The sequence below is a fragment of the Homarus americanus genome, unplaced genomic scaffold (genome assembly GCF_018991925.1).
Source record: "Homarus americanus isolate GMGI-L3 unplaced genomic scaffold, GMGI_Hamer_2.0 scaffold16430, whole genome shotgun sequence".
NCBI lineage: Eukaryota > Metazoa > Arthropoda > Malacostraca > Decapoda > Nephropidae > Homarus > Homarus americanus.
The window spans coordinates 9,471,399-9,497,699 of NW_024729259.1; the positions used below are offsets into that span (position 1 = coordinate 9,471,399).

Below are 26,301 nucleotides of genomic sequence, written 5' to 3' on the forward strand. Positions count from 1 at the left end.
TAAGGGGATGCAAATGTTTGAAGAAATGGATCAAAATGTTGAGCGTTTTGTAAAAGTTGACAGACTGATCCAAGATGCACTTGCTTGCTGCAGGGAGATTTACAATGAAAAGAAAAGGCAAACTGCTGCCTCTTCACTCCCTAAAGATGATCCAATACCTTCAACAAGCAAGTATGTTAGCCTGTCTGAAGACAGTGAACTTGATGACCCACCCAGTCCTGTCTCCTCTTCTGCTCCATCCAATTAATGTACAGTAGTCTCCATGCTTAATTAAAAATTATTGAGGCCCCGTGTGCATTCAGCTGACTACATTAAAGGTAAGTGCACAGTAACACTTTATTTATTTTTCATTATTGATTACTTTTACTGTACTGTATTTCATTTTAGAATTTCTATGTATTATTTCCACCTTTTCGACTTACGACCAAATCGACTTACCACCTGGCCATCGGGACAGAACCCCATCGTAAGTCGAGGAGAGACTATATTTAAATGTACTACACTAAAGGACTAAAATTTTTATCTCTTGTGCAAAATATATGATGTCTACATTCAAATTATTCGCTGTCTTGCTAGGATTCCAGTGATGCAGGTTATATTCTGCTGACACACAACTGACGCCTCACACTTGCGTGGGTCAAGCTTTGGCCGCGTTGGGTAATGTCTGGCATCACTCTGGGCAAGTCGTGCACACGAATGATGCTCCAAGAAAATTTTTAGGTTTTCATAGCTTTTTGGATTTCGGAATTGCGGATAAGGGATTGTGGACCTGTATTATTAATAATAACATAAAAATTGTTGATGTTGATATGAATGTAACTTTACAGTAATACGTACAAGCACCTCACCAGGCATCACACGCGACTCCGCTGCAAGGCGATTATGCGGCAAATTAAAAATAATATGAGCGTGTTATTTCAAAAATAGGTGCGTGTAAATTAGGTTTTGGTATTAATTAAACACTTGCGTTATTCCTAAAACGCTTAAATTAAATGCGCGTAAAACGCGAGGTGACTGTATATCGTTTCTCACCGATTTTTTTTTTCATTTTTGTATATATTATTGTTAATATTGTTATTATTATTGTTTTTTGTATTATTATTATTACAGTTGGGTCTGGATTTACGCCGTTTTTGTTTACGCGTTTGGTCAATTACGCGGCACCTTGCCAAAATGAAATGTTTTAATTACGCGGTAAATTTCATCATTTACGTGGGTGAAGTATAATTTGTTTATTTACTTTAGATATATATGTTTTTAGCTTATAAAATATATAATTTACATTGCTGGAATCCTTACAGGATGGTGATCATTTTAAATATAAACATCTTAAAATTTGCATTAGACATACATATTTTAGATGTAATTTAAGGAGATGATGAAAATTAGCAAACATTTTATCTTTAGTGCAAAATATATGACGTTTCCATTCAAAATATTCCCTGGCCTGCAAGGAATCCAGCAATGTCAATTATATTATCCTAACTTTAGTCTGAGGTATTACTTATTACTAAAAATGTAAATATCCTGTTTTAACCCAAACATTTCTCTGGTAGGGAGGGAGGGAGGGAGGGACCCAGCGAGAGTGGGAAGAGGGGGGGGAGTGGGAGGTGGGGTATTTTGATTGACAGATAGTGTCTGGGTGAAGTATAATTTGTTTATTTACTGAAGAAATTTGTTTTTAGCTCATAAAATTCATACAAATTACCCGGCCAGAATATAATTTACATTGCTGGAATTCTTACAATTTGATGATCATTTTGAATATAAACATCATAGATTTTGCATTAGACATACAAATTTTAGATGTAATGTTTACTCTGAGTAAATATGTTATCTTTTGTGAAAAATATATGACATTTACAGTGGGGTATGCTATAACGAACGGATCCTACTACGAATATTCCTATAACGAACGGTTTTACCTATAAAATTGAGAATGCTATAACGAACGAAAATCCTACAACGAACATTATTTAAAAAAAAAATATTTTTTTTTTTTTACTAATTTATTGTTTTTTATTACAAGTATTAATGATATTGGTTATTTCAGGGGTTTAGATGCATATTTATGCACTTTTTACAATTTTTACAATTTTATATTATATTTTTCAGTGTTAAGTGGTTGTATTTGGCGGCCTGGAATGGATTAATCCTATAACGAACGAATGCTATAACGAACAAGGTTCTAGAACCAATTAGATTCGTTATAGCATACCCCACTGCAAATATTCCTGGTCTTACAAGGAATCCAGCAATGTCAATTACATTATCCTAACTTTAGTTTGAGGTATTATCTATTACTATACCTGGTTTTCCCCCAAAAATTTCTCAGAGGGAAGAGCCAGCGAGTGTAGTGTGAGAAGAGGGGGAGGGAGTCGAGTCCATTATTTGAATGGACATTAACTTGGCGACTGTATTTCTCTATTTCTCTTAAGTATTAATTGTGTGCATGTACCATCATAAAATTAAGATGTTATTTTTACTAGAACATAGGTATTGTGTTGGAAAAAGTGGAGTTTGGGGGTCAGCTGGTCTCTATTTCATTTAATCCCATACGTTATGTTATTCACTTTACGCGTTTCTCACTTTCCGCGGTACCCTGTGGGTTACATTAACCGCGTAAAGTGAGGGTTGACTGTCCTTTAAATGGGTTTACCGATTTATTTGTTTATTTATTTATTTATAACACACTGTAATATATTAAACACACTGCAAGTATTTTCTTTAATTATATTCAGTGGTCCCTCGGTTAACGAGATGGTGATCATTTTAAATATAAACATCTTAAAATTTACATTAGACATACAAATTTTAGATGTAATTTAAGGAGATGATGAAAATTAGCAAACATTTTATCTTTTGTGCAAAATATATGACGTTTACATTCAAAATATTCCCTGGCCTGCAAGGAATCCAGCAATGTCAATTATACTGTATTATCATAACTTTAGTCTGAGGTATTATTTATTACTATACCTTAAAATCTAGTGTTTTCACCCAAACATTTCTCAAAGAGGGAGGAGCCAGCGAGCGTGGGAAGAGGTGGGGGGTGTGTCGTGTTGAGTCCATTATTTGAATGGACATTAACCGGGCGACTGTATTTCTTTTAAATATTAATTGTGTGTGCATACCATCATAAAATTAATTAGTTATTTTCACTACAACGTAGGTATTGTGTCGGAAAAAGTGGAGTTTGGGGGTCGGCCCAGTCTCTTTTTCAATTAATCCCATATGTTCTGTAATTTCATTTACGCGTTTCTCTTTTTACGCAGGCGTCCATGGGTTCAATTGACCGCGTAAATGCAGACTCAACTGTATTATATTTTTGTCCCCCAGGCCCTGATGTGGGTCAGTGACCTGTGCCTGGGTGGGCACCTGACAAGAACAATGCCTCACGATTTTCTGGATGACCTGATATTGACTGACTTTGCAGAATTAAGAAACTACAAGAAATCTTCATTCGCGTCTCGAAACAAGTGCGGTGTTGACACCTGAAACTCACATACCTATGTACTTAATTTTAATTTTTTGAAGATTATTAAATAAGTTGAGTTATTTTTGATCACATATAGCAAGATGAATGTCTCACCTTCCTATAGATACTGTACATGGATATCAATAGACATTCCAGAATTAAGGATACAAAAAAAACATGAACTCTTCCAACAAGGTCTTGGCTAGCCTAATGTGGTGTTTATTTTTTTATCAGAGTTCTTTCAGGCATATATCCTTTTATCACAAATTTTCTTATCTCTGGGAAATCTGTAATACTTAATGTGCTCTCTGTTTTGGATTTGATCATTGCTGGTGCACCCGTATATTGCACAAATAACCATTATTGTTGATACACTGGCCCCAGGAGCAGACGCGGGCACACACGGAGGTCACCAGATGATGCGTGTTTACAACACTGCTGTCACCGAGCTGTGTACTGTGGTAAAACAAGTGCTTGGTGAACTATCCTTACTAGTTTTTTTATCCCAAGCCACTTTGTGAAAAGGTTTAAATATTCATGAAAGTTTGTTTTACTTACTTGTTTAAGTGTTAAACACAACATAAAGATGTAATTCACAAAACCACACCCCTCCATAAAATTGTCTTACTTGTCACTTATTTTGACAATTGTTTACATTTTCATCCTCTCCACTGGGTACTGCTTCATTTACTTTGTATTCGTACTCAAATACGAAATATTCCTAAAACTTTTGCATTCATTGCCGACATCAGTCCAGTACTGTACTTTACTTAAATATACACAGTGCCCTTAAACATTTAACATATATTAAAAAAGCTCATGTAACAAAAAATTCCAGTCTTATACAGATCTGATAATGAAAAAACAAAAAACAAAGATATAAGCAACTTACATCTGCCAGGAAGTGTCCTTGAACTTCAGCAATTGTTTCTCCAGAAGAATTGATGACTGGAATAACTGATTGTCCCTCTTCGTTTGTAAAAATCTGTAATAAAATATGAAAACTTAGCCAAAGGAAGAAATCTGAGTACAGGTGTAAAGAAATTTCATATGAAAAAGAAAAATATGATTCCTGATACTGAGAGCAGTTACCTCCTCCCATGCAGTGTGAATGCTTTCAAGGAATATATCAGATATTGTAGCATTACAGTAAAACCTCGATAAGCCAGACTTCAATACAGTCAACCCTAGCTTTACGCGGTCCCACATTCCGCGTTTCCACGTTTACGCGGGACCCTGCCGAAACCGAGAAGCTCACATTCCGCGGTGCGTGTACCCCTTTACGCGGAGAGTGGCTGGCGAGCCGGGCCATTTTTGGATCCAAACCTCCCGCCATCTGCCATGTTGTGTAAGCGGCGTGAGCAGGGTGCGCACAAGGTCGCCCAGTCATCAAAACATTACCGAGTTCTTCACCCGCCACCCACCACAGCCGGCCCAAGTCAGTGATAGTGATAATGATAGTGAGGATATGGACTTATATGGACTTTGAGGGGTTTGACAAAGAGGCCCTGCAAGCCTCTGTGGTGGATAGTGATACAATTGATACAAGTGATACAGGTGAGGGCCAATAATCTGCCCTCTGCCTCGGAACCAACCCCCCATCCCCGTGTGCCCAGCCATCTTTTCTACTAATGTAAGTGTTAAAAACCTAATATTATTGATATTTCTCTTAATTATTAATTGTGTGTGCATACCATCATAAAATTAAGAAGTTATTTTTACTACAACGTAGGTATTGTGTCTGAAAAAGTGGAGTTTGGGGGTCGGCCCGGTCTCTATTTCAATTAATGCCATATGTTATGTTGTTCACTTTAGGCGTTTCTCACTTTCCGTGGTACCCTGTGCGTTGAATTAACCGCGTAAAGTGAGGGTTCACTGTACATCTGAAATCCAGCATCAATCTGGACGGTTTGTGTGTTCATACAAGCAGTTGAATGATTGTACATGGGTGTCATGAAGAATGTCTCACTGTCTCAGACTCTCACTCTGAGTCCTGCCTTCATATGTATAGTATCAGTGTGCCACACCTCGCTACCTACACTCATTTAAGTTAAGGGGAGCATCCGGCTGATGCGTGAAATTCGTTAATTTGTTCATCAATCAATATCAATTTCCTGTCAGCAATTAAGGACACCAGATGCATTGTTGCTATACCCCTGAATCGGTTTTGCCTAATCCCTGATATCTGATTTTCCCTAATATTATTATCAATTTTCAAAATACCACTTCTCCATCACTTCTCACTGAATTACGTTGAAATTCATTTGTAATATAGGTAATTTACTCTTCTTGAACGTGACATACAGTAAAGATATTTCTGATTATTGCTTTCATATTGGGTGCATGAATTTTTTTCCTAACTTACCATTTTCTTCCCCAAAATATTTACAAAGACAAATCAGTAAATAATAAAACAAGCCAAATATAAATAAAACCTATATGTTCAGCCATGCGCAGTATGTTATTCTACTACTTAGTTTTGCTTTATTAGAATTGGCCCATAAATGGCCGAGTTTTAGGGATTTGAGGGTTAGAAAACTCGTTCCGAGATACAGTCCGATAGGGTGGCGCTAGAGCAACAGATGGTCGAATCTCTACCTTGCTTCTTTTGTGTGTAACTGTAGCCTCAGACTCTCGTGACAGTCTGGTTCTACTACAAGAGAGCTGAAAAAGGTGCCAGATACTGATTTTTACCAAGTGATTAATTTACACCAAACTATTATTATAAATACAGTCAACCCTCGCTTTACGCGGTCCCACATTCTGCGTTTCCACGTTAACGCGGTGCCCTGCCAGAACCTAACGTGCTCACATTACGCGGTGCGTGAACCCCATTACGCGAAGAGTGTCCGGCGCGACGCTATTTTTAGATTCGCCCCACCCGCCTGCCTGCCTGTGCTCTCGCCTCTCCCTCCTCCTCCCTCCCTCCCTCCCTCCCTCCTCCCTCTGCCTGGGCAAGCCGCGCGGTAAGGTAGCGCAATGTGTGTCTTTGTTGCGTTATCACTGACGTCATATGACGTATCGAACTGTGATTGGCCATGCATCCCTACCCCCCTCTGCTGCTAGCTGTAATTGGCTTAAAGTATTATGACGTGTCCACCCGGGAGAGGGAGGGAGGAAAGACGATCCTTGACCTAGCCGCGCCAGTTTCATCCCTCCACGCCAGACCGTGTAAACGTGCATCCATTGTTCTCTAAAATGGCTTCCGCCGGACCACCACCCCCAGAGAGAAACCTTTCCTTACCTGGACCCAGCGGCACTAAGCCAAAGAAGACACGACGTTCCTTAAGCTACGAGGTGAAGTATACCATCATCCAAGAGTTGGAGAAAGGAACAAGGCAGGTTGATTTGGCGCGCCAGCATGGTGTGAATGAATCTACGATTCGAACAATAAAGAAGGATGCAGCCAAGATAAAGGAGCACATGAAGATCACAAAGTCTACAGGTGCTTCTATGATCAAGTATTTTCACAACCAGGTGCTTCTCAAGACAGAAAAATTACTTGTGAGGTACTTGGTGCGTCAGGCGCGACGGAACATGGCGGTCGACACGCGCTCTGTTAAGGAGTACGCACGTGAACTGTACATTGCAGTGGCACGAAAGATGGGAATTACAGAGCCCAAACCCTTTAATGCTTCCTCTGGGTGGTTACAGAGGTTTAAGATCCGGAACAAGATCACCAATATAAACATTGGTGGTGAAGAAGCGAGTGCTGACCGTGCTGCGGCTAGGGAATTTCCTCCGTTTTTACGTGAGATTATGGAGGAAGGACAGTACAGTGACGACCAGGTGTTTAACATGGACGAATCTGGTCTTTTCTGGAAAAAGCTACCTTCCAAGTCCTTCGTTGTAAAGAATGCCAGCAAGATTCGGGGCCGGTAGATGCAGAAGGAAGGCATCAACGTCCTATTTACCACCAATGCCTCCGGTACCTGTAAGCTCAAGTTATCGGTGATCCACACAGCACGCAAGCCGCACGCCTACAAAACCATGGACATGACCAAGCTAAATGTCCACTGGCTGAACGCACGTAAGGCGTGGATGTTCTCTACACTGTCCCTCTCCTGGTTTGATGACTGTTTTGTTCCCGATGTAAAGAAATTCTGTGAGCGACAGAATATGCCATTCAAGATTTTGTTGCTGCTGGACAACGCACCAGGACACTCGCCCCTACTGTTAGATCGTCACCCCAACGTAAAAGTGGTCTTCCTTCCTCCCAACACTACGTCTGTATTACAGCCCATGGACCAAGAGTTAATCTGTAATGTAAAAGCTGCATTCTCTACGAAAAAATTCAAACTCCTGAACGACTACACCAACACCAGGGAAGAGTTGCGTAACCTGAGTGACACCACCACCACCGATAGCAAGAGTGAAGAAGATGAGGATCAACAGTTGGCACAGCAAAAAATACTCTTCAAACAATTCTGGAGAGTATTTAACATCAAGAAAGCTGTGGACTTCTTAGTGGAGTCATGGGATCAGCTGTCTATTGCTACAATTCGTCACGCATGGAGACATGTGTTGCATGGAATACCAGGTGAGAGGAGGAGTCGATCTGTGACTGGTGAGGTTCAGACTGTTGCAGTAGCAGTGGACCTTGCCAGAGAAGCTGCGCAGACTGTTACAGTTCCAGGCTTCTCCGAGACCACCAACGACGACATCATGGAGGTGATAATGGAACCTGATGTGACTACCGAGGAGATGGTACATGATGATGACGACGTCAGTGAAGAGGCAGGTGGTGCGTCATCCCAAGAACAACAACACTTATCCCATAGTAATGTTAGGGGTGCCATCGAGTGTATTGAGAAAGCCAAGCTCCTCCTTTCCGTCGACCCTGACGCAAACAGGTATGAAATCTTCACTACCCAGCTGTTGCAGACTATGGAGCCCTACTTCAAGGTGTATCACGACAACATCAACACCAGCCGTCAGCAAAGCATAACAGATTTCTTCGCCCGCAACCCACCACAGCCAGCCCAAGCCAGTGATAGTGACAGTGAAGATGACTTTGAGGGATTTGTCAGGGAAGCCCTGACAACTGTAAGTGACAGTGATGGTGATGCACCTAGTAATGGTGATTCACCTGAGGGCCAGTAGCCTGCCCTCTGCCTCGGAACCAGCCTCCATCCCCATACGCCGACCCATCTCTTCTGCTAACGTAAGTGTTCCACCTAACTTTTAGTTTTCCTAACCTAACCTTTATTTTTGCTATGTTAACCTATATTTTACCTAACCTAACCTAACCTCTTCTATATTACTTGTTTTTTCATACCATCATAAAGTTAAGATAAAATTTGTACTACAACATAGTTGTGTGTCGTCAAAAAGTGGAGTTTGGGGGTCGGCCCGGACTCTATTTCTATTAATCCCATATGTTATGTTATTCACTTTACGCGTTCCTCACTTTCCGCGGGACCCTGTGGGTTACATTAACCGCGTAAAGTGAGGGTTGACTGTACAGTAAACCTTCGATAACTCGGCATTTGAAAACTTGGAGTTTCATATAAATCAGCATGGATATGGTCTTGGAATGTATTATAGTATAACTCAGAAAATGCCGACATATATCAAATTATCTGGGAAACTCTTGGCATATCTGGCCACCTGCATCACCTACCATGCCTCTGTTGTCACCAACCAAAACTCTGTGTCACCTACTATGATGCTTCATTCTTTGCCTGCAGTGCTGATAAATGTTACTTTTTTTTACATTTAGTACAGTCGGCCCTTAACATACGCGGGTTTATAATACACGGATTTGCAAATACGCGGATTGCCCCGCTGGAGGAATATTCTGTACATTGAAGAAATTGAAGTACATTCAAATCGCGCGCCATTCAACTTGCGCGCGGCACCAAACACGGGACACCGCCCGCTCCAGCAACCTCTCACACACACGCATAGCTCTCCCTCACTCAGTCAGTCTCGCTGTAACCACGCTTGTGTTGACATCAGCATTGTAGTTGCAAAAATATTATATTTCCGTGAATGTATTATATCAAGCACAGTATGAATAGAATATCACTAATATAAGAGTATTTTAGCCGAAAACTACTAAAAAAACGAGTAACATATCTTGAACATCGGAAGGCTAGGTAAAGTCTTTTGTTTTCATGTAGTTTATCCTAATTGTCATTGAAATGCATTACGTTTCAGCAAAACTACTATTTATTTCTGAGAATATGGAAATGTAATATTTTGCTGAAATGACGTACATATTACAGTGGAAAGTGACGAAAGCAATGACTCGCTTTCTTTCGTTCAAAAGATGTTACCGTTATCGCTTTTCGAATGGTTTTCAGTTCAAAAACTGTTGTATTACAATAATATTCTATCCTAATTCACTTGTGATGCAACAGTTTTTTTAACTGAAAACCATTCGAAAAGCGATTACGGTAACATCTTTTGAACGAAAGAAAGCGAAAGTCATTGTTTTCGTCACTTTCCACTGTAATACGTACGTCATTTCAGCAAAAATATTACATTTCCGTGAATGTAGTATATCAAGCACAGTATGAATATAATATCATTGTAATATAACAGTATTTTAACCGAAAACTATTAAAAAAACGAGTAACATCTCTTGAACATTGGAAGGTTAGGAAGAGTCTTTTGTTTTCGTCATGTATTTTATCCTATTTTACATTGAAATACATCACGTTTCAGCAAAACTACTATTTATTTCTGAGAATATATTCATTCAGGCACAGTTTAGGTAAAATATACATGTGCTGTAACATTTTTTTAATTGAAAACGATTCGAAAAACACGTACCCTCTAGCCCTGTTCAAGGAGAAGACTGGGAGCTGTTTGGTGCTTCAGACGATGACAAGGAAAATGATTTTGATGGATTTTAATGAAAATATTCAGAAAGACCCTGGCACTGTCAAGGAAAGTGGCTGCTGAAGGCTTCCGGGACATGGCAGAGGACGAGATTAGGGAGCTAATTGAAGAGCACGACACTGAGCTGACCGAGGAGGATCTACAGGAGTTAGTAGACTCAGGCAAGGAAGAGGAAGCGAAAGGGAAAGAGGATGAGGAAGAGCACCAAGAAATAACGTTGGAGAAGTTGGGGGAGATGACCAGGAATATTGAGGCACTGAAAAACCTGGCCTATAGTATGGACCCCTCCATGGTGCATGCCCTGAAATTCATGCGAGGGATGGATGACGTTTTCTCTCCATACAAAAACATCATGGAAGAAATGAAAGAAAGAGACGACAACTCCCCATCACCATGTTCTTTGATCACCGAAGGAGAGATTTAACACCATCAATCACTGGCGACAGTGAAGAAGCAGCTGAATCCACAGTCGCCCCCACTTCACCACCTGTTATGGAATTGAGTGACCATGAGCCCGATGATCCCCGCCCTGTCGCTGAGGAGAGGTACGGTACAGTAAAGTGAAATTCTTATCTCTTTTTTTTAATAGCTTTTCTTGCCATGTTTATTGTTTGTAAAAATGCACAGCACAGTACAGTTCAGTACAAGTACTGTACATAGGAAGTGGAGGTGCAATTATTCACAAAGCATTTGTGTTTGTTGTCGGCTGTAGTGACGGTGCGGAGGGAGGGGAGGGAGCGAGTTGGGAGGAGTGGTGAGGTGACCTTGGACGCAGGAGCAGGGACGAGTGGAGATGCCAGCCAGTATATTTCGGGTGTATTAATTGTTTTTATAGCTATTTTTGCATTTTAATATTAAATACTGTACATTACGTTTCAACAAAACTACCATTTATTTCTGAGAACATAGAAATGTAATATTTTTGCTGAAATGATGTACGTATTACAGTTGAAAGTGGGATAAAATTGTGACGCAAGCAATGACTCTCTCTCTTTGTTTCGTTCAAAAGATGTTGCCATAATCGCTTTTCGAATGGTTTTCAGTTGTGGGATTATAAGGCTAATGATAGGATAGAATATTATTGTAATACAGTACGAGTACAGTACAACAGTTTTTTAACTGAAAACCATTCGAAAAGCGATTACGGTAAAATCTTTTGAACAACGAAAGAAAGCGAAAGTCATTGTTTTCATAATTTTATCCCACTTTCCACTGTACAGTAATATGTACGTCATTTCAGCCAAAATATTACATTTCCATATTTATTTCTGAGAATATATTCATTCAGTCACAGTTAAGGTAAAATATACTTGTGATGTAATATTTTAATGAAAATACGGTATCGTAGTTTTCTTTTGTATCAAATTTAATTAACAAAGATTGATGTTTCAAATGTAATGAACAAAAATTTATGTACAGTATCTATAAATAAACTTAAACAAATGAATACTTTGTTTTACATCGTCCTGTGTATACCATACCATGCATTTGGCTACTTTGGGCTTGCTATGATGACGCAAGAGATCTGCCCTGGCATCTGTACCGACACTCACAGCTGGTGGTGTGTTGGTGCGTTGTTTCCACAGCTTATTGGAAGTTACTGGTAAATATTTTTCAACCTAACGAAACTATTACCCTTTTAGAGGTCGACCCCCAATTTTTTGCAAAATAATTTGGTCTTAAAAACTCGAACTACACACAGGTATATACGGTAAATAAGGACATAGGGGGCCAGGGTTTTTTGGTTTTTTTTTGGGGGGGGGGGCAGCACATATACGCGGATTTTTAACATCCACGGCTATCTCTGTTACGTAACCCCCGCGTATGTTAAGGGCCGACTGTAATTATATGTACAGTGGTCCCTCAGTTAACGAGCACAATTCGTTCTAGAAGGTTACTCGTTAACCAAAAAATTTGTTAACCGAAACCATTGTTTCAATGAGTTTTTGGGTAATTGGTTCCAGCTCACCGAAAATTGCCTAAAGTCAACAAAAAAGGTAGTAAAGTACACTTACTTTGAGGTGTGTATGTCGAAGGCTCCTGGATGATGATGATGATGATGATGATGATGATGATGATGATGATGATGATGATGATGATGATGATGATGATGATGGAAATTAGAATGGGGGTGGAGGAGAAGGGAGAAGAGAAGGCATTGGGGTGGAAGAGAAGTCACCCCATGGTGCCATTTCACCCATAAAATTTTAGTTCACTTGGTGTAATTAAAGTTTATTTTCTTTAAATCAACACTGCACTGCATTATATAGTCAATGTGTAAAATTAATTTCAAAATGACCAATAATTTGCTTGGAAATAGAAAAAAAGCGTTTATGTTGAAGAGAGTCTCAAGCAAGATGTTACCTCCACTGAAAAGACAGAGACTGATGCCTGTATGGTGTGTTAACAGGATGTTTGGAGCGCCAAAAACTAGCTTCCTATACTTCAATTATGTTCAATAATTGTTAAAATGACTAAAAAATTTAATATAAAACTTTGAAAATTATTGAATAGTACAAACTTCTTGATATTTACTAAAATAGTAAGGAATTTAAGCCCTAGAACCGATTACTGTATTGGCGGACTTATACTACAGCTGGTGGACCGCTAAATGCAAGCGAAAACATGTTGAGGTCGGCTAGTAAGAAATTCGTTAATCGAGGGATTGCTCGTTAACCGAAGTTAAGAATCTTATGGAAAGTAATTCATTAACCGAAATCTCATTAACCGAGGCGCTCGTTAACTGAGGGATCACTGTACACACATATGGGTTGAAAATTTTTTATGATTGTGTTTTTGTAGGAGGGGAGAAATTCCTCGATAAGTCAGAATTTGGGATAACTCAGCAAGGCCAGAGCCCCATATGTGCCAAATTATCGAGGGCTTACTGTGCTTTTCTACAGCTTTTGCTACATAAGAATGAAGGAAACTGTAGTGGGCCTATTAGCCCATACTGGGCAGTCTCATTTACACCCAACCCCAATTGCTCATATATCCATCCAACCTATGTTTGAAGCTATCCAGAGTATTCAAGTTAACGATGATATTTGGTAACTTGTTCCACCTTTCCACTACTCTATTTCCAAACCAATGTTTACCTATTTTGTGCCTAAATCTAAATTTATCTAATTTAAAACCATTGTTATGAGCTTGCTCCTAGTTGGAAAGTTTGAGTACCTTTGAAATGTCCTCTTTGTTTAGCCATGACTTCCATTTTTACACCTCTATCATATTGCCCCTCACTCTACGTCTCTCAAGGGAGTGCAAATTAAGATGCTTTAACCTGTCTCTGTACTCAAGGTTCCTAATGCCCAGGATTAGTCTTGTCATTCTCCTCTGAATTCTTTCCAATAATTCTATATCCATTCTGTAATACGGTGACCAGAATTGAACTGCGTAATCCAAGTAAGGTCTCACAAGCGCAAGATATAGTTTTAGGATGACCTCGCTAGTCTTGTAACCAACACTCCTTTTTATGAACCCAAGTACTTTGTTAGCCTTGTTTCGAGCAAATACACATTGTTTACTTGGCATAAGGTTCCTACTTATCATTACTCTTAAATCTTTCTCGCATTCGGATTTCTCAATAACATCGTTGTTCAACTGGTATCTGGTTTCCCCGTTTACATGTCCTACACTGAGTACTTTACATTTGTCCACATTGAATTTCATCTGCCATTTTTCAGACCATTCGAAAAATTTGTTTAGATCTTTAGATCTTCCTGTAGTTTTGCGTAATCCTCGTCAGATTTAATTATACACACCCTATTTTAGTGTCAACAGCAAATTTACTTATGTTGCTGTCTACGCCGATATCTACATCGTTTATGTACATAATAAATAATAATGGTCCAAGTACTGAGCCTTGTGGAACTCCACTAGTGACATTGCTCCAATCGGATTTAGTGCCGTTAATGCTCACTCGCTGTTTCCTGTCCTGTAACCAAAGCCTAATCCATTTTAGAATATCTCCTTAATGCCATGAGCCTCCACTTTTCTTATTAGTCTTTTAGTGGGGGACTGTTGAAGGCTTTGCTAAAGTCGAGATGCACCACATCATAACTGTGCTCCTCGTCCACTGATTTGAAAACAGATGAAAAGAATGTTAATAGATTAGTTAGACATGAACGCCCACTTGTGAAGCCATGTTGGGAATCATTGATCAACTTGTGCTTCTCCAGGTGATTTCGAAAAGTTTGAAATGATTGCTAACAGTAATTTGCCTACAATTGATGTTAGACTGAATGGACGGTAGTTAGAGAATAGTGATCTATCTCCCTTCTTGAAAATCGGTATTACATTCGCTATCCTCCAGGATTCTGGTATTACACCCGTTTTTAAGGACATGTTAAACAACTTTGCTAAGGCCATACTAAGCTCTTCCTTACATTCCTATAATAATCTGGCAAATATCTCATCGGGACCTGGTGACTTATTAGATTTTAGTTTGTATATTTACTTAGTAACATCGTTACGATCCGCACTATCTCGCTTAATTTATTTTCTTCACTATCTCTGTATAGAGTCGGTGCTTTAGATCTACTATTATAGCAGGACTTTAAACTTTTATTACAAATTATATACAGTAATACCCCGCTTTACGCGTTTCTACATTTACGCGGTACCCAGCCAGAACCGGAATTCCCACTTTACGCGGTGCATCTACTCATATACGCGGGAAGCGGCGCAGGCAGAGTGCGCACAAGGTCGCCCAGTCATCAAAACATTACCGAGTTCTTCACCCGCCACCCACCACAGCCGGCCCAAGTCAGTGATAGTGATGATATGGACTTATATGGACTTTGAGGGGTTTGACAAAGATGCCCTGCAAGCCTCTGTGGTGGATAGTAATACAATTTATACAAGTGATACAGGTGAGGGCCAATAATCTGCCCTCTGCCTCAGAACCAACCCCCCATCCCCATGTGCCCAGCCATCTTTTCTACTAATGTAAGTGTTAAAAAACCTAATGTTATTGATACTTCTCTTAATTATTAATTGTGTGTGCATACCATCATAAAATTAAGAAGTTATTTTTACTACAACGTAGGTATTGTGTCTGAAAAGTGGAGTTTGGGGGCTGGCCCAGTCTCTATTTCAATTAATCCCATATGTTCTGTTGTTTGCTTTACAAGGGCCTCTGTGGGTTCAATTGACCGCATAAAGCGGGGTTACACTGTATACCGTAGCACTCTACGAACAGGGATAGAGCAATATATACAATATATTACAAATTACGCAATAAAAATATGTCGGCATATAGCCATAGGCAACTGGTTTCCTCATAAATTTTTCTGAATAATTTTGTAATGGACGAGTTGATGGTTCTGGGCAAACACAAGACATACACTCTGCCACGTTCGTAGAGTGATACGGTATACGTATATAATTTGTAATAAAAGTTTAAAGTCTTGCTATAATAGTAGAGGTAAGTTTATTTCTCTAGAAACAGGGCCGCCATTTGCAATGACGTCAGCAGTTTCCCAGCAGATGACGCTCTCTATCAAACTCACAGCTGCAGTCGTAGGTGGTAAAAAGGATAGCCTCTTCAAACACCAAATGACACATTCAGGTAAGTTTTAAGGATGTTTTATTATGGTCTAAGTCATGGACATTTCGTAAGTAAAGAAATGTGCCATGAAGAGCAGCTTCAAACATAAGCTGGATGGATATAAGAGCTATAGGGGTTGGGTGCAAATGGGACTGCCCAGTATGGGCCAATAGACCCGCTGCAGTTTCCTAGATTCTTATGTTCTTATAATTTATATTAATTAATGGGTACAATTTTACTTTAACTAGCCATAAGTATTTGGATGTTTAGATTCGAGATAGGCTCTATTGGATAAATTTTAAGTTTTGGTCATCCCTGTACTAAGACATGCTGTCAACAACCCACCTCCCCCCAGCCAGTGGGGGAAGGGTCTATTGGGGGTAAAAGTGACCGCGACACCCTCCCTCCCAAACACGTACACGTGCGTGTGTGCGTGCGTGCGTGTGTGTGTGTGTGTGTGCGATAATAATAATAATAATAATTAACGGTTTATTGAAAAAGTTCTGCAGCCCGAAGGCTGAAAATACACATTAGACAATAATGACTTATTACTTACAAAGACATGGGGTGGGTGGGTCGTTTAACAAAATCTTTCATTACTGAAAGGAGAAGGAACATGAACTGAACATACAAATATTATCAGCTGATGGCCCAGGCTGGTCTCTTGTCATACTGTGTGAAGTCACGTAGGCCTCGTGGTTCAGTAACTCTCGTGTGTGTGTGTGTGTGTGTGTGGGGTGCAAAATAAGTGATGTTTATAATCAAATTAATCACTATCTTACAAGAACTCTAGCAATATGAGTTATATTCTCATAAGTCAAGACAATGACATTTTACAGTGACCCCTCATTTAACGAACACCTCGGTTAACGTAATTTCGATTAACGAACTGCCTTCCATAAGGATCTTCAATTCGGTTAACGAAAAAAAATTCGCTTAACGAACTTCTTACGAACCGACCTCAACATGTTTTCGCTTGCACTGACCGGGCAACCAGCTTTAGTATCAGTCCGCCAATACATTAATCGGTTCTAGGGCTTAAATTCCTTACTATTTTTGTAAATATCAAGAAGTTTATACTATTCAATAATTTTAAAAGTTTAATATTCAATTTTTTAGTCATTTTAACAATTATTGAACAAAATTGAAGGTAAAGTGACTAGTTTAATGCGCGGCATCCAGCCTCTTAACACAGCAAACAGGCGTCAGTCTCTCTCTGTTTTCACTGGAGGTAACATCTTGCTTGAGACTCTCTTCAACTAAACGCTTTTTTTCTGTGTTTCCAAGCAAATTATTGGTCATTTTGAAATATATTTTATATATTGACAATATATAATGCAGTGCAGCGTTGATTTAAAGAAAATAATCTTGAATTAAACCAGAGAGCTAAAATTTTATGGGTGAAATGGCACCATGGGGTGACTTCTCTTCCACCCCAATGCCTTCTCTTCTTCCTTCTCCTCCACCCCCATTCTAAATCCCATCATCATCATCATCATCCAGGAGCCTTCTACATACACACCTCAAAGTAAGTGAACTTTTCTACCATTTTTGTTGAATTTAGGAAATTTTCGGTGAGCTGGAACCAATTACCCAAAAACCCATTGAAACAATGGTTTCGGTTAACGAACGTTTCGGTTAACGAACGACCTTCTGGAACGGATTGAGTTCGTTAACCGAGGGGCCACTGTATAAGCGTTAATCTATCCTCCGTGGTGGGGTGGGGGTAAAAGTGACCGCGCCACGGGTCGTCTCACTGTTTGTCTACTCTTCTAGATACAATATTGTTTATTTGTTTTTCATTAATTAGTACTGATACGTTACTGTAATAATCTGTGCTTATTAATACATGTACCCTTCACATACAATACGGTATAGTACTATGTATATACCTCATGGGTAAAAAATAATGTCATTTAAGACATCTTCAGGTCATAAGACCCACTTATCCCAATCCAAACACTCGGTGACTTGACATTGCATCAAATTAGGTTAGGTTAGTAGCGTGACCCAATAATCTCCCACCCAACCTTCACCGCAAGTGTTAAGACATGATTAGTTATGTATTACAGTACATTCAATTGAGTGAAGTGTGTAACAGAGATGTGACAATCACCCAAGCGATTAACGAGCCGATCAGTGGTGAAGGTAAAAGAAACAGGTCTGTTCACGCCTATATCATGTAGAGCTTTTGTTTATTAAATATATTTACTTAACAAAACTTTTAGATAAAGTATTCAGGATTATTTTGATGAAAAAAAAATGGTGTGTCTAATGAAATAAGAACTGATTTTACCGACTCCGGTATCAGCATTTCTTATTTTTTTATATATAAAAGAATGGAATTCCCATCACTATATCATATATAAATATTTTGTTTAAGGATATTTTATTGGAAACGTTTCATAGAGAATTTATTAAGGATCATTATGGTATAAAATTCATCTCCCTATCACAATTTGTCATGCTTGAGGGAGGAAAGGGGGGAGAAAGTGACTGCTTGACCCATCCTCCCCCCTCACCCCCCAAAAAGGTTCATCTACCACACTCCTCAGCCACAACCAGTGGTGGGCATGGTTCCGCTAATCCGCTAATTAGCGAAGCTAACTTTCTCGTTAGCGGATTAGCGTTTTCGCTAACTTTGGAAACCATTAGCAGACCAATTTGCTTCCGCTAAATTTAGTTCCGCTAACTTTAAGTCCGCTAACAAAATTTATACACGTTTGTTTCTGTCTGTTGTAAGCGTGTGACGCCGCGACGCGTGTCTCCAACAGCCAGTCAGGCACTCTTGGCTGACTGCGTGTTAGTACGTGTAAACGTGACAAGACATGACTAAGACCAACAAAAAGTTATATAAAAATGCACTGGTATAATGTGTATGTGGTTGGTATTGCATATTTACATGAATAATGAATAAGGCCGATAGGTTGTATGAGAACGCAAATTAATTACAGTCAACCCTCACTTTACGCGGTCCCACATTCCGCGTTTCCACATTTACACGGTGCCCTGCCAGAACCCAGGATGCTCACATTCCGCGGGGGGTGTACCCCTTTACAGGGGTGAAGTATAATTTTTTTATTTAGCTCATAAAATTCATACAAATTATCCGGCCAGAATATAATTTACATTGCTGGAATTCTTACAATTTGATGATCATTTTGAATATAAACATCATAGATTTTGCATTAGACATAAAAATTTTAGATATAATGTTTACTCTGAGTAAATATGTTATCTTTTGTGCAAAATATATGACATTTATATTCAAAATATTCCTGGTCTTACAAGGAATCCAGCAATGTCAATTATATTATCCTAACTATAGTCTGATTTATTATTTATTACTAAAAAGGTAAACAGTCTGGTATTCCCACACATTTATCTGGTAGGGAGGGACCAGCGACCGACCACCTGGCATGTGTGAAGAATGTTTTTTTTTTTATTAACTGAAGATATTTGTTTTAGCTCATAAAATTCATACAAATTACCCGGCCAGAATATAATTTACATTGCTGGAATTCTTACAATTTGATGATCATTTTGAATATACACATCATATATTTTGCATTAGACATAAAATTTTTAGATATAATGTTTACTCTGAGTAAATATGTTATCTTTTGTGCAAAATATATGACATTTATATTCAAAATATTCCTGGTTTTACAAGGAATCCAGCAATGTCAATTATATTATCCTAACTTTAATCTGAGGTATTATTTAATACTAAATGTTAAAATCTAGTTTTTTTCACCCACACCTTTCTCTTGAAGGGAGGGTTGGTGGGAGGTGGGGGGGGGTTGGGATGGACTGACCATCTGGCTCGGTTGGAAGAGGGGTGGGAGGCAAGGTGGGGTACTTTGATTGACAGATAGTGTCGTGAAGAATATTTTTTTATTTTATAAACTGAAGATATTTGTTTTAGCTCATAAAATTCATACAAATTACCCGGCCAGAATATAATTTACATTGCTGGAATTCTTACAATTTGATGATCATTTTGAATATAAACATCATAGATTTTGCATTAGACATACAAATTTTAGATGAAATGTTTACTCTGAGTAAATATGTTATCTTTTGTGAAAAAAATATGACATTTATATTCAAAATATTCCTGGTCTTACAAGGAATCCAGCAATGTCAATTATATTATCCTAACTTTAGTTTGAGGTATTATTTATTACTATACCTGGTTTTCCCCAAAAAATTTGTCAGAGGGAAGAGCCAGCGAGTGTAGTGTGAGAAGAGGGGGAGAGAGTCGGGGGAGGGAGTCGAGTCCATTATTTGAATGGACATTAACTTGGCAACTGTATTTCTCTATTTCTCTTGAGTATTAATTGTGTGCATGTACCATCATAAAATTAAGATGTTATTTTTACTAGAACATAGGTATTGTGTTGGAAAAAGTGGAGTTTGGGGGTCAGCTGGTCTCTATTTCATTTAATCCCATATGTTATGTTATTCACTTTACGCGTTTCTTACTTTCCGCGGTACCCTGTGGGTTACATTAACCGCGTAAAGTGAGGGTTGACTGTATTTGTGAAATTGTGTGCAGTGTACACCTTGATAAGTTGATCATCATCTGATCTTGGCATGATGCTATTTGCTACCTATGCTATACAGTACTATAGTTTTTGGATTCGTTTAATACTTTCTGTCTTTTCGAACAGTAAATAAAGATTATAAAGTGTATGTTGAAACTTGAATGTAAACTAATGTTTAATTTCATTTGTTCATTTAATTATTTGTGTACACCTTGATCATCATCTGATCTTAGCATGCTATACCTTTTTGGAAAGCTCTATGTCTAAGCTACAAGACAACATATAAAAATTTCAGCTCTTTAGGTCTGTTTTTAAGGGTTTTAGAGCCAAAAAAATAACAAACCGAAGCTAAATTCATATAATAAAAGTTAGCGGTTAGCATTAGCTTCCGCTAATTTTTTTAGCTGTTTAGCGTTAGCGAAGTTAACTTTTTAGTTAGGAGATTAGCGGTTAGCAAAGCTAACTTTTTGTTTAGCTGTGCCCACCACTGGCCACAACCCACCATCACAGCCTCCAACACCACTCACATACCCCTAACAAGGGAATTAAGACAGCAGATATAAGGAGTGAGGGTCTTATTGTGTGAAAAATTTGAGTGTGTGTGTGTGTGTGTGTGTGTGTGTGTGTGTGTGTGTGTGTGTGAGACTGCGAGTTAAATATCAGCTGTTGGGGAGTGTTTGCTAACACTCATTTCCACTCCATCTCTTTAATTACCCACATCTTTCTGCTTTCTCACTCCAATTTTAAAATGTTATGTAATGTAATGTTGAAGGGATACAACTTTGCACATTTATACTTATAACAATCTCTCCAAAAATACTTTAGGTTTTGTGTTTATTCAAGACATCTTCAGGTCATGAGACCCACTAATCACCCGGCCAAGAAAGGGTGACCTGACATTCCATCAGTAGGTCAGTAATATGAGACCACTAATCCCACACCCTACCTCCACCTGACATTGCGTCAGGTCAGATACACGAGACCCACTAATCCCCCACAGCTCCACGGGAGTGGAAAATACCAGTCTTTGCTGTAACACACAGTTTCATTCACGCCCATATCATAGATTTTTAATTTTCAAATACCGCCCGTATATTTATTTTACTAAACTTTTAGATAAAATATTCTGGATTATTCTAGTAATGAAATGGAGTTTCTAACTTAATTAAACTGCATTTACGGACTCCGGTAGTTTAGACTCGAGGAAAACATCCCCAGCACCCAGAAACATTCTGGGGAAATGGGCTAGTGTCTGTGTGTGCAAGATGTTTAGTTTAGACACTCGGAAACTTTTCCCAGTAACCGGAAAATATTCCAGGGATAAGAAATTTTTCGAGTTTGAGAAAGTTGCCTGGTTAGCCGGAAATCTCTCATCCCCGGAAGTGCTCTGCACCAATTGTTCCGGCTAATGGGGATATCACTATATGGGTCAATAATTTTTTATTGTTGTCTTTTTGTAGCAGGGGGAAGTGCCTCGATAAGTCGGAATTCGGGATAACTTGGCAAAGCCAGAGCCCCATATGTGCTGAGTTATCAAGGGTTTACTGTACGTATATGCGAATACGCACTAACGGGGGGATCTCAGGAATGTAACCCTCATGTACTCTGAGACTCTACTGTACAGTATTATTTATGAAGTGCTGAAAAATGCACTACAATATTACTTACTAAGTACTGAAGATAGATGTTGTGGTAAGCACAGATAGATGGAGAGTGCTGACAATATGGTGATGTAGAGCTAGGATGATCAGCTGTTTGCACTTTATAAATAAAGGACCAGGAATTTAATATAATCAATGGCTCATCTGGGATTGAGCATGGGATTTTTGGGGGTGGAAAGTTGATTATTTTATGATAATGTTTTATCAACCCAGCACCATATGGTGAAATTGCATAAAGACGAGTTAACGTTCCTGGGTTTAGGGAGGTGCTTTCCGGCAAGGAACTCGGGGTCTGGCCTGTAAATCACCTCACCACACTTGACTGCACCACACAAAGAGATAATTGTACATAATGAGTCATAGCAAGCTTGCTATTTGAGATATAAAGGTGGGGCTGTTGCATTAGCATTGTAAATAAATTATCTACAAACAGTTTTATATGAATAATCACAATAAAATAATATTTCTGTATGTCAGCGCGACGAGAACATATATATATATATTTTTTTTTACACTTATTGCAAGTGTTTATGCATCACTTTATACCTTTTGTTATTTCATGTGATTGCAATATGAACCTTACTCTATCATAGTGCACATATTTATAAAAAAATAGTTATATAAGAAAGTTTTTGAAAAAAAAAATTATATTTTGCTTAGTGATAGTGGTGTAAATTGTGCATTCTGATGAGCACGCCCAGGCCAAGTACAGAGCATTAATTTTATTCCTCCGAGTGCAAAAGATAATTGCACATATTGGATCATAGCAAGATTGCTATTGAAGATAAAAAGGTTGGGTTTGTTAAATTAGCATTGTAAATACATTACAGTCAACCATCGCTTTACGCAGTCCCACATTCCGCGTTTACGCGGTACCCTGCCAAAACCGGAATGCTCACATTCCGCGGTGCGTGTACCCCTTTACACGGAGAGCGGCTGGCGAGCCGCGCCATTTTTGGATCCAAACCTCCCGCCATCTCTCCCGCCATCTCTCCCGCCATGTTGTGTAAGCGGCGCGAGCAGGGTGCGCACAAGGTCGCCCAGTCATCAAAACATTACCGAGTTCTTCACCCGCCACCCACCACAGCTGGCCCAAGTCAGTGATAGTGATAATTATAGTGAGGATATGGACTTATATGGACTTTGAGGGGTTTGACAAAGAGGCCCTGCAAGCCTCTGCAGTGGATAGTGATACAATTGATACAAGTGATACAGGTGAGGGCCAATAATCTGCCCTCTGCCTCGGAACCAATCCCCCATCCCCGTGTGCCCAGCCATCTTTTCTACTAATGTAAGTGTTAAAAACCTAATATTATTGATATTTCTATTAATTATTAATTGTGTGTGCATACCATCATAAAATTAAGATAATATTTTCACTACAACATAGTTGTGTGTCGTCAAAAAGTGGAGTTTGGGGGTCAGCCCGGTCTCTATTTCAATTAATCCCATATGTTATGTTGTTCACTTTACGCGTTTCTCACTTTCCGCGGTACCCTGTGGGTTGAATTAACCGCGTAAAGTGAGGGTTGACTGTACCTACATGTAGTTTCATATAGGTAATCACAATAAAAATATTAAATCCATACATAAGTGCAAGTATAACACAAATTGCAGTGCATGGCTGTCACTCAAGCTCCCAAATGCGAATATTTCTTGCTCAAATTTTCTATATTATTTACATAAATTATACATATGTTTATAAATGCTTCTTATTTTCGAAATCCATGGGTAGTACGCACTTGTGAGGGAGATGAGCGGTCACAAGGCAAGTTGTGCTGCGAAGGCTGAGATACCACAGTGCAACACTTTTTCTATTTTTCCTTTTAGCCACAACGACATGCTAGTCAGTTCCTTTCACACTAGGACTGCTTGTTGAAGGACCAAACAAACAATCACTTGCGCTAAAAGGGCCAGGGACACTGGGAGAGGCCTCAGGAGGCACCACACTCAGTCATTTTTTTAAACACTCAGGTTACTTATTAGTATCCCGAAAGAGCCCTCCAAGCCGTAATTAATTTTTTTAAACCAAATTTTCCATAAAACGGTCCAGGTTACCATTTAGTAATTCAACAATATTATTGGAAAGTTTGGGATAAGTCCTTGGGTGTGGGTAGGCACCTGAAAGACTTATCCCAAATGTTCAAATTAGTTATACAGTATATGAATAGAAAAATCTCTAAAATACAATACAGGGAGTACTGTATATGCAAATTAAAATGAGATAATAAAGAAAATAATTATTTAAATGCCCCAATAACTGGTTCCAATGGAAATATATATACAGTAATATCTCCGGTGGCCGGAATCCTTCAAACCCAGAACTATCCGATAGTCGGAATTGAAATTTTCTCGTAAAATTGTTCCGAAAGCTGGAATTTTCCAGAAAACTCCGGCTTTGGGAACGATTTTGCGAGGGGCACACTTTCTGGAAAATTTAGAGAAATTTTTCCTGATACCCGGAAAATTTCGGGGATGGGGATTTTTTTCCGGGTTTGAGAGATGGAATTCAGGCGCATTTTCTGGAAATTCCAAGCTAATTTTTCCGTCCAGAAAATTCCGGGGATGAGGGATATTTTTCCGGGAGATGATGTAATGGGCAATTTCTGGAACTTCCAAGAACATTTTTCAGTTACCCGTAAAAATCCGGAAAATTCCGTGGATGAGGGATTTTTTTCCGGCTGAGAGAGTCGTCCCGTTACCAGGAAATCTCTCATTCCCGGAAATGCTCTGCACCAATCGTTCCAGCTAACGGGGATATCACTGTATTTTTAAGAGACCGCCGTGTACCCCCAGGATGTTTTACCTCCAACTCCGAAGATTTTTCGTCTCCCCATCGCCCTTCTCCAATTTTATCAAGCATTGCATTCCTACAGTCATCCTCTTATAGCTTCAAATATGGTAAGGAATGCACTTTTGTTTGTGATAGGTATATATACAGTAGGCCCTTAACATACGCGGGTTTAACATACACGGATTTGCAAATACGCGGATTGCCGCCGGAGGAATATACATTCAAATCGCGCGCGACACCACACACTGCACACCACCCGCCACACCACACACACACACACACACATCGCCCGCCACGCCACCCTGCGTTCCCGTGCTCCCTCAGTCAGTCAGTCTCGCTGTAATCACGCTCGTGTTGACATCAGCATTGTAGTTGCAAAAATATTACATTTCCGTGAATGTATTATATCAAGCACAGTATGAATAGAATATCACTAATATAACAGTATTTTAACCGAAAACTATTAAAAAAACGAGTAACATACGTAAAAGTCTAAAAATCCGGATGCCACAAATCAGGACCACCCGAGAATACGGACTTATCGAAAACTAATTTTTTTTTTTTTTTAGTGGGCTTTTGTGGGTATGTGCGCATGCGTGAGCGCCACAGCTACACAGCGACAACAAGCGACCACGTGGTCGCCATTTTAAAACGAGCAATCAAACTGTGACAACATACCGTATATACTCGTCTATAATCCTCCCTCGTTTATAGGTCGACCCTGATTTTTTTACCAAGAAATCGTTAATTTATGATATTCCTCGTTTATAGTTCGACCCACGTTTTTGAGGGTAATGGAACAAGAAAACCTTCAGTAAAAACGCTCTACGTCCTATAAACTGAGGCTCGCCGTGCCTGAAACACGAGTGCCGAAAGCAAATTGTTTACCATTTATTATTACGACACTTTACACTGAAACGCGGGTAGTTTCAACAAAAATATTGTATATTTCCATTCAAGTATTTATTCAAGTCAATTAGGAGGGAATATTATTGTAATACAACAGTTTTTAACTAAACCATTCGAAAAGCGATTACTGTAACATCTTTTGAACGAAAGAAAGCGAAAGTCATTGTTTTCGTCACGATTTTATCCCACTTTCCACTGTAATACGTACGTAATTTCAGCAAAAATATTACATTTCTGTGAATGTATTATATCAAGCACAGTATGAATAGAATATCATTGTAATATAACAGAATTTTAACCAAAAACTATTAAAAAAATGAGTAACATTTCAAGAACATCGGAAGCTTAGGTAAAGTGTTTTGTTTTCGTCATGTATTTTATCCTATTTTACATTGAAATACATCACGTTTCAGCAAAGCCCTGGTCGCAATCAGACCAGAAATTGTGGTGAAATCTTTTAAGAAATGTGGGATTTCTAATGCTCTTGATGGAACAGAAGACGACTTGTT

At 39.0% G+C, this 26,301-nt stretch overlaps 1 protein-coding gene across 1 annotated transcript in view; it reads right to left on the minus strand.

Moving 5' to 3' along the window:
* Nucleotides 1–26,301, minus strand: part of LOC121866570 — a 51,445-nt gene that overhangs the window by 11,450 nt on the left and 13,694 nt on the right. The window contains exon 3 of the mRNA XM_042366338.1: nt 4,371–4,463. Coding sequence (XP_042222272.1) covers nt 4,371–4,463 — 93 coding nt within the window. The remainder of the gene's footprint in view (nt 1–4,370; nt 4,464–26,301) is intronic.